The sequence below is a fragment of the Ambystoma mexicanum genome, chromosome 3q (assembly GCF_040938575.1).
Source record: "Ambystoma mexicanum isolate Mex_15411 chromosome 3q, UKY_AmexF1_1, whole genome shotgun sequence".
Taxonomy (NCBI): Eukaryota; Metazoa; Chordata; class Amphibia; order Caudata; family Ambystomatidae; genus Ambystoma; species Ambystoma mexicanum.
In genome coordinates, this window is record NC_090926.1 from 1,107,133,762 (window position 1) to 1,107,146,914 (window position 13,153).

The 13,153-nt window shown below is 50.8% G+C and overlaps 1 protein-coding gene across 3 annotated transcripts in view; it reads left to right on the forward strand.

Moving 5' to 3' along the window:
- STXBP2 (syntaxin binding protein 2) overlaps window positions 1-13,153 on the forward strand; it is a 669,892-nt gene that overhangs the window by 545,300 nt on the left and 111,439 nt on the right. For all 3 annotated transcript variants that reach the window (XM_069603863.1, XM_069603862.1, XM_069603864.1), the window contains exons 17-18: window positions 3,392-3,477; window positions 10,932-11,089. In XM_069603863.1, the coding sequence (XP_069459964.1) occupies window positions 3,392-3,477; window positions 10,932-11,089 (244 nt within the window). The remainder of the gene's footprint in view (window positions 1-3,391; window positions 3,478-10,931; window positions 11,090-13,153) is intronic.

Below are 13,153 nucleotides of genomic sequence, written 5' to 3' on the forward strand. Positions count from 1 at the left end.
ATAACCACGACCAGTTCAAGACACTAAAAGTTAACTCAGCACCTGCGTCACCCGAACCAATGACCCCAGGAAATTCCATAAGACCTGCAGGGTCACCTGGAAGAATCAAATTTAGGGGCAAAAGTGAACCTACCTGTTACTGCCCCCTCCCTGCCCTACCTCCCTGTCTCGCATAGGGTAACATTAGGTGTAGAGCTGTTGTCCCTAAATTCACTCTGGCCTATGGTAGTCGAAAACTGGGCTAAGGATCCTGTTTGAGGGCTTACCTTTGGAACAGGCTATAGTGGGGTACTTGCCTTATTTGAGTAAATACTTGCATTACATTTAATTAGGTTTCCACTCACCACCACAGCCCACTGCATCAGTTCCGAAATACTTTCCATGAAGAAACTGTAGTTGTAACTTGTGACTTTTTGGGCACAGGGCCCCATACATCTCTGGGTGGACTACATAAGATTGGTGGAACTGGATTTGTGCTTATTCCATCTATTCTACTGGTTTCTCCTGCATCTGATTAATCACCTGTTGAATACTGGTATTTAGTGCATGTGCAATCTTATTTCTAATAGCCAAAGTATATATGTTGTATTTTTGATTACATTACTTACCTGCAATTTTTTGTTTTGTTTGGCTTAATGTGTTCATAAAGCCCTAATAAATAATTGTGTTGTCATGTACTTTGACTAACTTGAATTATTGGTGTCTGTGTAGCCCTAGCCCACTCCCGCACTTTTTCTGAGACCAAGCCTTGACTGCTTATCCAGCTATCTTAATTGGGTTTCAGGTAACCACTCAGTTCTGCGTCTGTTCACCATTAAAAGGGTTGCCTTCTAAAATCCTCCCCAGGGGATGATTTTGGAAATCCATTGTAACCATGAATATGACATGGTAGGGTCACATGAAACCTATATTACTGTTTATTGATGTATTTCTCAAAAATATATAGTGAGGACATTCTCTTTTTTGAAAGTTATAGGTTTCTCTGTATGTACTATTACCATCCTGCTCTAAAAGTTAAGCTGTGCTGTACAGCCACGTTTAGCACTAAAAGAAACATTGTTGCCTAGATGTGTGTTTGTCTCTCTCATGCCCTGAACCCAATTATTGACACAGGCCTTCAATTGACATTTACCAAAGCTCTTGGACTGATGAGTGTCTTTACCTGCATTATGCTGCCATATGTTCACTGAATTGCAATCAAATAAAGCGATTCACCTGGTGGCATGGATTTCACATGCAACACATTTTTTTAGTTTATTTATAACTAGCCTTTGCTTGCTTGCTTGCACATTTGAAAATGTGGTGTTTTAATTGTTAGCTATGAATTTGCACACCGACACAGGCAGACCGCCATGTTTTTGCAGTTATAACACATTGTAAAAATTGTACAAATCTGTTCATATTTGATTTAGTAACTAGCCTTGAATAATGAACAGAATACATGGAGTCATTTGGAATTCTATATTGCCCTGGCTCACCCCACCTGCCCCCTCGCTCGGCCTCGCTCAGCTCCTCCTTTGCTCAACCCCCCCTCGGTCTGCTCGCTCCCGTGCCCTGACTCGCTCAATCCCTCACCTCGACATGGGCCCCCCTCCGCTCTGTCTCAGCCCCACCACTCGTTCCTGTGCCCTGGATTGCCCCCCCACACTCACTCCCTGGCTCGAGCGCCTCCTCTCTCCCGTGCCCTGGCTCAGGCTCCCCCTTGCTCCCATGCCCTGGCTCGCTCCCCCCTCACACTCGCTCCCTGACTCGGGGTCCCTCTGGCTCACGCGCCCTGGCTCGGGCTCCCTCTGGCTCGCGCGCCCCGCCATCCTTGGGCTTGCGCGCCCTGGCTCGGCCTCCCTCGGGCTTGCGCGCCCTGGCTCTGCCTCCCTCGGGCTTGCGCGCCCTGGCTCTGCCTCCCTCGGGCTTGCGCGCCCTGGCTCGGCCTCCCGTGGGCTTGCGCGCCCTGGCTCGGCCTCCCGTGTGCTTGCGCGCCCTGGCTCGGCCTCCCGTGGGCTTGCGCGCCCTGGCTCGGCCTCCCGTGGGCTTGCGCGCCCTGGCTCGGCCTCCCGTGGGCTTGCGCGCCCTGGCTCGGCCTCCCGTGGGCTTGCGCGCCCTGGCTCGGCCTCCCGTGGGCTTGCGCGCCCTCCCGTGGGCTTGCGCGCCCTGGCTCGGCCTCCCGTGGGCTTGCGCGCCCTGGCTCGGCCTCCCGTGGGCTCGCGCGCCCTGGCTCGGCCTCCCGTGGGCTCGCGCGCCCTGGCTCGGCCTCCCTCGGGCTCGCGCGCCCTGGCTCGGGCTCCCTCGGGCTCGCGCGCCCTGGCTCGGGCTCCCTCGGGCTCGCGCGCCCTGGCTCGGGCTCCCTCGGGCTCGCGTGCCCTGGCTCGGGCTCCCTCGGGCTCGCGTGCCCTGGCTCGGGCTCCCTCGGGCTCGCGCGCCCTGGCTCGGGCTCCCTCGGGCTCGCGCGCCCTGGCTCGGGCTCCCTCGGGCTCGCGCGCCCTGGCTCGGGCTCCCTCTCGCTCCCGCGCCCTGGCTCGAGCTAGCTCCCGCGCCCTGGCCCGGGCTCCCTCTCGCTCGGACTCTCTGGCTTCCTGGCTCGGGCTCCCTCGCCTAGGATCCCTGGCTAGGGCTCGGGCTCCCGCGCCCTTGCATGCGCCCCCTTGGTCAGACCGCCCGGGCGTACTCGCTTGTGTGTACCCCCCTCCCGTGCCCTGGTGTGGGACCACCTCCCCCTTGCTCGGACACCACCCCCCACGCCTTGGTGTTCCTCCCCACCCCCGTCATAGTCCACCCCTCACCCTGGCACCCCAGCATGGCCTTGTTCCCACGCCCCGGCTTGCTCCAGCGCCCTGGCTTGCCCCTCACTGCCGTGCCCCAGTTTGGGCTCGCTCCTGTGCCCTGGCTCGGGCCCCCTCGCTCCCACGCACTGGCATGGCCACCCCTCACTCTCACGCACCCACTCGGTATCCCACTGGCTCTCACACCCTGAATTGCAACCCCGTTGCTCTCACACCCCGGTTCAGCCTACACTCTCGCTCCCGACCTGTCTGTAATCACACTAAGCATTATCATGCCTGTACTTTTCCTGCTTACTCACCTTTCATCCCAAAACGCAACATAACATTTGTCTTTGATTCCCTAGAGTTAAGAGAACACTATTTTACTTCCCATGGTGCTCAGAGATAGGAAGCTTGCCGCCACCAGCTTCATATTGTCCTCACCAGGCGTATGCTTATAAATGCGCTTGTTGAGAAATGTGACCTTCTCACGTTGTCAGCAGCAACTCAAGGCTATGGAAGTCATGTCCTTTCACAGGACAACGAAGAAGTACAATGTAATGTCTTGGGTTTTATCTCAATCAACAATACATTATCCTGTGCTATAGTCTTAGTGTTCCTGTTATTTTCCACAGGACATAATAGAAGAGAAACTGGACAAGAAGTTATGGCCCTATGTTTCTGAGCCAGCACCCATGAGCAGTTCCCAGACAGTGGTGAGGTAAGAATGTGACTTGGAAGCCTTAGAATTGATGTCAATTGAAAAAAGCAGTATACTAGCAAAACCTTACATTGTTGTCTTCTGCGCATAGCGGTTTTTGGACATAGAAAATAGTAAAATGTCTCAGTACTACTAGGATAACAAACTGCAAAATATATCACACAATGCATAACTGTCATATTTATAAGTAATCTTTACATTAATTATATTTTAAATGCAAGGCAGGACTTTTACTGTGAAACAGTACTTCAAACAGCCGGACATCTATATCTATACCCACATATTTCAAAATGTTCCTGTGTGTTGTACAGTCCAACCAACTCCACAGAGTTTAAAATACCTTAAATGGAAGCTTGTAAAACGCATAGCCTAAACCACACCCACAAAGGGAATATTGTGCTGGAACGCCCGATCAATTGCTTAATTTTACTCTTGGAGTGTTGGGTATTTTGAACAATTGCAGAAACGGCAGTGATGTAAACAGTTTGTACCACTTCATTGGTTATAAAAGGGGCCTGCATTCTGCAGCTACGAGTAATGCTGTTGCTGCCCACACTTGAATGTTGGTCGTCCTTATCTATTACTCCACCATGAGAATGCACAACCAAAGATTCCAAAAATCTTGTTGAACTTTCTTTGCTCTACTGAGATGTTTATGCACAGGCAGAGTTTACAAACTTCACTTATGATTTTGCCATATGGTAATGGCTTTCCAGCCCAAGGGATTGGAGGCACATCAGCTGCAGCAGGTAACTTGCCTTATTTCCATTTTAACCCCTTCCAACACCAGAGCTGTAACCTTGAGAGAGGAAGAAGAGTTATTTTTTGTTCAACATTTTTATATGCTGTGCCTGTACCACTTGTATATATTTCATATGTAAACTTTACAATTTGACAAGACTGGATGTAGAAATTTAGTTACGTTGCATTAATATTACAGACCAGTCTAGGTGCTTCTCATAGTGACAGCAGACAATTTGCGAGAGAAACCAAATATTAGCATTGAAACCAACCTTTCTCATTCCAACATTCTCTCACTTGTGTCCAGTTGGCAGACAGATTGTTATTATCGCTTCCTCTAAGATTGAGTTCTGACCTAACCAAAAGTGGACAATTAACCAGAACGATAATCTCTAGTACACTTAACTGTGGAACACACTGCCTTCTCCAAATCTTGGGCTGCACAGATCTGAAAACACTTGTTCAACTAAAATAACATAAAATATGACAGGCGTTAATTAATAAAGAGGAAGCAATAAAGTCCTTCTAATGTTATGGAGACACAATGAGGAGCAGAATGGGTGTGATGGGCGTAGATTGGACATCTCAGACCGTGTTTGTTGAAGGGGCAGAATCTGGTGAAGGGGCAGAGTATGACAGGGGTGGAGTAAAGTTGGGGGGGGGGGGTTTGCACTTATTTTGGCATAGGGCAGCAGAAAACCTAAATGCACCACTTCCCTGTAGGGCCTTTCAAATGGACAAACCCTGCGTGTCGGGTAAGGTGGGGAACAATGTATTGCTTAAGCTGGTTGCGGTTTGCATAACATGCTCTTTACGAATGGTTAACTGATTTTCTAAAGTTGAGTGGGGACAAAACAATACGAAATTGATGTACGTCTCAGCATGATTGTGTTAGTTTTAACAAAGATGTTTGACAAAGATGTTTTCGAGGCACTTGATGTTTGTTTATATCCTAAGATTGTCTTTTGTATTTTTCAAAAACCAATAAAGAATAAAATATAATAAAACGCAACCCACTATCAAAGCACTTAAGGCCTCTGCAGCAATATGGTCCACCTAACAAGACTGACATGGACACATGCTATCACAAAACGGTCTTCCTCAACTGAATCCCTCCAACTCTCTGTTTCTAGCATATTTTTATTTCCCATCCTCTTCTCTTTCCCATGCTCATTTTATGTCCTCTGGTATGCTAAATTCGAGGGGATTGGGTCCTCCGACGTATTCCATATCTATGACATGTAATCACCACAGCTGTGCTGCTTCGGAAACTTTTTCCTGCGTCGATGACGTCGCTGCGCCGTCGTCGAGACCTCCTCCGACGTCTGAAGTCATCCGATGTGATAAGTAGGACGCACAACGCCCGTAGCCTCAGTTCCGTTTTTTCTGCGAACGTGTTGCTTCGTGAATCTCGGTTAACGCCTCGACTCTTTGGAGTTCTGTTCTTCTCGGTTCTTTGAACCTGTTCGTTTTTGTGGAAATCCTTCGTGTGAAGATGTCTTCTACTTCGTCTTTGAACCCGCGTCCGGGCTTCAAGAAGTGCAGGGAGTGTGGGTCCAAGATGTCGGTGACGGACTCGCACAACGCCTGCCTCTGGTGTCTCGGGGAGGCCCACGACACGGATGACTGTATCGACTGCCAGTCGCTCACGTCCAAAGACTTACGCGAACGTAAGAAGAAGTTGTCGGTAGGTCGGGTGTCCAAGCCCCGGAAGTCGAAGTCTGCAGGGCTTTCGACAGATGATTCGAGGGGTGACTCTCCGCGTCATCGTCGGAAGTCTTGTGGGTCTCCTTCTAGGAGTCGGTCTCGCCACTCCTCAGCCTCTTCGAGGCATTCTCGGAAGCGCTGACACCGGTCGTCTTCCAGGTCCTCTTCGGAGGACTCTGCCCTGCACGTCGCTTACCCCACCAGCCATGCGACGCCGGAGGAATGGGCTTCCTTCGGGAAGAAAATGCTGGCGATTCTTGAGTCGCAGGGTACTAAGCCGTCCGCGCCCCCGAGTGGGATCGGTCGTGAGAGGTCGAGAGACACCGCTCGCAAGAGTGGTCGGCACGAGTCATGGGAGAGGTCCCGTTCGGACAAGGAGACTCGTTCTCGACGTACCCGTTCCAGGTCCCGGTCCTCGACGCATTCGAGACCGTGTGCACCTGTGAGGTCTTCGAGGAAGACATCGACGTCTGAGGCGTCGAGGGCGTCGACAGGCTTTCTCGAGGCTCCGGCTCCGAGGAAGTCGTCGAAGCCGTCGACGCTCAGGTCGCCGAAGGACACGCTCGGGGCTCCGGCTCGAGGGCTGTGTCGACGCCGCCGATGCTGGCGGCGCTGCATCTGACGTCGACACCGATTTCTTCAACCTCGACGCTGATCCTCTCGGCGCCGATGCCTGTTCTCTCGACGCCGGCGCCGATTCGCTCGACGCCATCGACGCCTTTCGTGTCGGAGGTACCCCGTGGCACGGGGGAACCCCCTAGGAAGGCTCTGGTTAAGAGCAAGCACTCTCGGGTGCCTTCTTTTCGCCACCTGGAATATATTTCAGAGGCGGATGAGGATTCTGATGGCCTGGTTCCTAGTCAGGTTCCTGATGAAATTGTCTCAGGCCATAGTCAGTTTGATGATTTGAGGCAGTCACTGCATGATGCCAGTGGACTGGACACCTCTCCGGAGGTGGAGTTTTGTAGGCCTGAGCCTGGCTCTCATGCCGATTCCTCGTACCGGCGCCTTATGGCTAGAGTTTCTGAGTTCTTGGGATGGTCTGCTCCCCCAGGGGAGTTTGTGCAGGATGATCTAACGGACATCCTTGATGTTGGTCCCCCAACTGACCCGGTACTGCCGTTCCATATGGCTTTACAGAGAAGGGTGGTGGCGGCTTGGACTGTTCCGGAGAGTCTCCCGGCGGTGGGCAGGTCCTTGTCGTGAAAATACCGTCCAGCCAGTAGCGGCCCCTGCTACTTGACCAGGCACTCCACTCCGGAGAGTTTGGTGGTGCAGGCGGCCATGGCCCCAGCAAAGCAGGCGTCGTACCCTACCATCCCTCCTGATAGGGACGACAAACGTTTTGATGGCTTGGCGAAGAAAGTGTTTTCTTCTGGTGGTATGGCGCTTCAGGCGGCCAACTCCATTTGTGCCTTGTCTCGTTTCACACACACTCTATGGAACTGTGTTGCGTTAGCGGCTGAACATATTCCCGAAGGGGACGAATGGGATGGTTTTCTTGCTATGGTCCAGGATGGTAAGGATGCCATGTGTGAGTCCGTTCAGTCGGGTTTGGACTTAGCTGAATGCGTCAGTAGGTCCATGGCGGCGAGCACCGTGATACGCAGGTTTGCGTGGTTGCGGAAGTCGGGGGTTTGCTCCTGATGTGCAGTCCCGGCTCCTCAACATGCCCTTTGACGGTGAACACCTTTTTGGCAGCAAGGCTGATGAGAGCCTTGAGAGGTTGCAGACCTCAAAAGCTGCAGCGAAGTCGTTGGGCGCTGCAGTTCGCCAACCTCCGCCTTTTCGTCCTAGGGGACAGCAATGGAGGGGTGGTTCCTTTCGCTATTACTCGTCCTTCAGTAAAGCGAGAGGAGCTGGCAGTCAAAGATGCCAACGCAGGGGTACCAGAGGTGGACGACAGGGTACCCGTGGTGCCAAGGCCGCTCGGGCAGTTGCCTCTTTGCCCTCAGGTAACACCGCAGCCGCTCCCACTCAGTCATGAGGCCGTGTCCCATGGTTCGCCGGTTGGGGGAAGGCTGGCGCAGCATCTTGTAGAGTGGCAAGCCATTACTTCAGATGTGTGGGTTCTGGAGATCATAACCCACGGCTACTGTCTTCCTTTTCGGCACAGGCCTCACGACAATCCACCGGGGAACCTCTCTTTGCAGAGTCCGGATCCGCTCCTTGCGCAGGAAATTCAAGCCCTGCTGGAGAAAGGCGCCATAGAACTGGTGCCTGTAGTGGAGAGGAACAAGGGATGGTATTCCCCTTATTTTTTGATTTTGAAGAAAGACTGGGGATTGAGACCCATCATGGACTTGCGCGGTTTGAACAAACTCCTCAGGAAGGACAAGTTCAAGATGGTTACTCTCTATCAAGTCCTCCAGGCCCTTCAGCTTCAGGACTGGTTGGTGTCACTCGACCTCAAGGATGCTTACTTCCATGTGCCGATCCATCCCAAGCACAAAAAGTACCTGAGGTTCGCGGTTGGCGACTCGCACTTTCAGTTTCGGGTCCTGCCGTTCGGATTGACCTGCGCCCCGAGGGTTTTCACCAAGCTCATGGTGGTGGTGGCAGCGCATCTCAGGCAAGGGGGGATTCACGTCTACCCCTACCTGGACGATTGGTTGATCAGGGGGAGCTCTCCCGAGCAAGTCCTAGATCATCTGTCCGTCACCTGCCACTCCCTTCACAGGCTGGGCTTCTCCCTCAATTTAAAGAAGTCCCATTTGACTCCAACACAGCGGCTCCAGTACATCGGAGCAGTGCTCGACACTTCCCTGGGGCAGTGTTTTCCTCCCCAGGTGAGGGCTCTTCACATTCAGCAGATGGTGCACAAGTTTCAGCATGCCCAGACGCTCCCAGCGTACCAGTTCTTGAGGTTGCTCGGCCTCATGGCATCCTGCATTCTTCTGGTGCCAGAGGCTCGCCTGCGGATGAGATCTTTGCAGTGGGCACTCAAGACGCAATGGTCGCAGTCCTCCGGCAGGATGTCGGACCCGGTTCAGGTGCCGCCCTCGGTCGCCCGGGACCTTCTGTGGTGGGCCGTCGAAGGCAACTTGATGAAGGGGGCTCCATTTTGGCTTCCCTGGCCGGAGGTGACGATCGTGACGGATGCATCCCTCACGGGATGGGGAGCTCATGCCAACGGGCTGACAGTCAGCGGTCGTTGGTCTCCGTCGAAGTCCAGACTCCATATCAATCTGTTGGAGCTGAGGGCCGTCCCCATGGTTCTGTCCTTTTTACTTTCTTTGGCCCACAGGGGCTTGCAAGTGGGTACCATTAAAGGTTACCTGGCGGCGCTGTCCATCTTTGAGCGCTCGTCTGAAGAGTGTTCTTACTTTAAAATCCCTTTAATTTCACAGTTTCTGAAAGGGCTCACTAATGTGTTCCCTCTGTCACCTTTTCTGGTGCCCGGTTGGGATTTGAACCTTGTTCTTCAGTTTCTTATGGGTGCTCCGTTTGAGCCTTTACATTCTTGCCCTTTGAGGCTGTTAACTCTGAAAACTGTGTTTTTAGTTGCGGTTACTTCCGCTCGCAGAGGTAGTGAGTTACAGGCACTTTCAGTTAAGCCACCCTTCACTGTATTTCACAAGGACAGGGTTGTCCTTAGAGTTCGTCCTTCTTTTCTTCCGAAGGAAGTGACGGAATTTCATTTGGCCCAGAAGGTTGTTCTTCCGGCATTTTATCCTCCTCCGCATCCTGGTAAGGAAGAGGAGAGGCTCCAAAGGCTTGATCCTAGGAGAGCTTTAAGCTTTTATGTTTCACGCATGTCCCGGGTCAGAGTGGACGATCAACTCTTTATTGGTTACGCTGGAAAGCGTTTGGGGCAAGCTGTGACGAAACAGACTTTGTCTCGTTGGATTATTTTGGCCATCTCGGAGTGTTACCGATTGGCGGGTAAGGACCCACCGGCTGGCTTGCGGGCCCATTCTACCAGGGGTATGGCTGCATCTACTGCCCTGCAGAGGGGTGTTCCTATTCGCAACATCTGTGATGCAGCCACCTGGGCTTCAGTACATACATTTGTACGTCACTATTCCCTCGATTCCATCCGAGGACAGGATCTGGCCTTTGGCAAGGCGGTCCTTTGCTCTGCTATTTGATTGGCTATTCTAAATTTTGATTCTAAATTCTTTCCCTCCTCCTTGCTCTGGTACTGCTTTGGGAGTCTGTCATAGATATGGAATACGTCGGAGGACCCAATCCCCCGAAGAACAAGTTACTTTCTTACCTGGTAACGTTCTTTCGATGGGATGGTCCGACGACATATTCCATATCGCTCCCGCCCTGCCTTCCCCGCTGCAGAATTTCTTTTGTGATTGCAGCTTACGTTCCGCAAGGCTTTGTGTCTGACTGGCAGTTGACTAATGTCACACGTTCTGGGGGAAAAAACTACAACTGAGGCTACGGGTGTCGTGCGTCCTACTTATCACATCGGATGACGTCGGAGGAGGTCCTCGACGACGGCGCATCGACGTCATCGATGCAGGACGCAGACGCCGAAAAAGGTTTCCGAAGCAGCACAGCTGTGGTGATTACATGTCATAGATATGGAATACATCGTCGGACCATCCCATCGAAAGAACGTTACCAGGTAAGAAAGTAACTTGTTCATCTAGAATACCCCTGGCTGGGGCACAGCACGCCACTCAACTGACTTGGCGCAGTATCAAAGCTTAACTTAACAAAACATATAACCGAATGGATCAGAAATGGGTACTACACTAAACCTTTTTTTTTTTTTACCCAGAAACTCATTAAATACATTGTTGTAAATCTTTGACATACATTTTAATGACATCTGTCTACAATTGTCAATGGTAGAAAATGGTCATTAAAGTTTTTAAGGTAAAATATAGTGAATGCTAGTGCAGCAAAAGATATACCATGCTAATAGGCGGACTCTTAGACTACATTCTACAGCTATGCAGAGTGGGTGGGAAACAGCTAATGATGTTTAAATTAAAATATAATCTCCCGTACAATAAATCTTATGTTATGTCCTACTTTACCCTCAGTGCTCGTTTTGGGCACTGGCACAAGAACAAGTCTGCAACAGAATACCGCATGGGTCCACGGTTGATCATCTACATACTTGGTGGAATGTCGATGTCCGAGATGCGATGCGCATATGAGTTGACAAAGGCGACAGATGGCAAATGGGAGGTGCTGATCGGTGAGTAACTTAACCTGCCGGGCTTATGCTCTTCCCTTCATAGCTCAGTTTCTAGCATATAATCTTGTGATCTATGTGAGCTGTTGCTATGTTGCCTTCTATATACCTTAACCACATGATTCTGTGTCACCAAGACATCACTTGTTCAATTCAGTTGAAGCTTTGTGTAAGTGTGCAGTAGTAAGACTCTCACACAGAGGGGTCATAGTGTTTGACATACACTTTTATTATGTTATGAAAAGAAAAAGAAAAGCCCATCTTACCTTAACTCCTAAGAGGGGTTTCCCTGCCTCAACCAAAAGAACTGATGTCACTGTCAGGATGTCCGAATCCTAGCACTGTCCCTCACACTCTGTTTAACTAAATTAAAAAAAAATCTTTCTGGCCTGGAATGGCTCTCTTCCTCATGGCAAAAGTACAGTTTTGGTTTTATAAGATCCTTTAAGTGGTGGGGGAATGTCTCCCTTTCCCAGCGTTCTTTATGCTTCTTGTGCACTTCAACAGCTGCTGAAGGTCTCCCTTCCCCATCCTTCTTCAGGCTTGCCGCACAGTTCAATAATTGGTGGCGAAATATCGGTTTCCCAAATGGCCCTTCTCAGGCTTCTTCTCTGTCTCTGTGGTCCCTGACCCTCGGTTTGGCAAGTCTGTTTTTTTCTGCACCAGGCATTACGAAAAAGAGGCAGCATTTGGATATGACTTCAAACTGTGCTAGGCATGGTTTCCTCCTACTGCAACGAAGAAGAGTGACTTGGATGCTGTTCCCAGCTGTGGTGGGTCCCTCGCCTTGGTTGGCAGACTTGGATTACTCCTTCCTCATGTCTTTTAGTTTCAACCACAGACTTGGTTCAGTTGCCTGCCAAGTTCTGTGTTCCTTTGTATTGTTCACAACGTTATTTTTATGGTCTCTTGTTGTGACATACAGACTTGGTTTTCTCCCCTGCCAAGTACTATCTTCACAGGTGCCACTCAGTTTTTTCTGTGATTTCTTGATTTCGCATACAGACCTGGTTTACTCCCCCTGCCAAGTACTGTCTTCAGATATATTGCTCTCACAGATCTCATTATGGTTTCTCTTATGTGACAGGTGTGGTCCCCTTCCCTTCAAGGACTTCCACAAAGAAGATTATGCCTTCTTATCACTCAATATGTCCTTTTCTCAAAATGGTCCCAGACCCTGTTTCCCTTTTACGCTTTCTTGGTAATCTGTCCCTTAAAATTGTGTAGGGGGAGTCCTCTTTTCCCGTATTTTCATTTGTTATGCTTTTCAGGGTTTCCTTATCCCTCAGTTACCTCTACGGTCTTGGCTCCAGCCCTCCGATTGATTGCAGGCTTCCCTGGGTTCTTTTGAGCTTTGACTGTGCTTTGGCATTCTTATCAGCTTGCCGAAGCAGCCCTGCAGCTCTAGACCCCCTTCGGTGTCTCCCTCTTCGCTGCACCACGTGTTCCTATTGGGTTGCACTGCTCATGCTTCCCAAAGTCAGCCTCTCGGTTTGTTTTGCAGTTCCGGTGGAGACCGCTCCTGGGTCTGCTCTTGTCAATCTGCTCTGCGAGCCTCTTTCCCTAACGCAGTTCCTCTCCAGAGCGTCTGACACTCACGCCGGTTTTTGGAGCGCACTGCTCTTGGAACCGTCTTTGCGTCTTCTCACAGCTTTCCGCGTTCTATGGCTCTGCATGCTCGTATGCTGTCCCTGGACTCTTCTGTTCCCAGGACTATTTGCTTTCACGCTGGCTTCAACAGGAATTGAAAAAGATGCAAGTTCTTCAAAACAACGCTATTATGGCAGCCCTGAATATCCCTCGATCACAGCATATATCGGATGTAAGATGTAACCTGAATTGGCTTTCGGTCAAGCAAAGGATTGCCTTTAAAACCCTCTCACTTACCCACAAGTGCCTCGCTAATTTAGCACCAAGTTACTTGACTAAGAAATTCTCACAAAATACTTCAGATCACCCGATGAGATCAGCTCAGGCACATTGTCTCAAAATCCCCTGCCTCAAGCTACAAAAGGCAGGAGGTAGTAGCTTCCCTGTCCTAGCAGCCAAATTATGGAACACTTTACC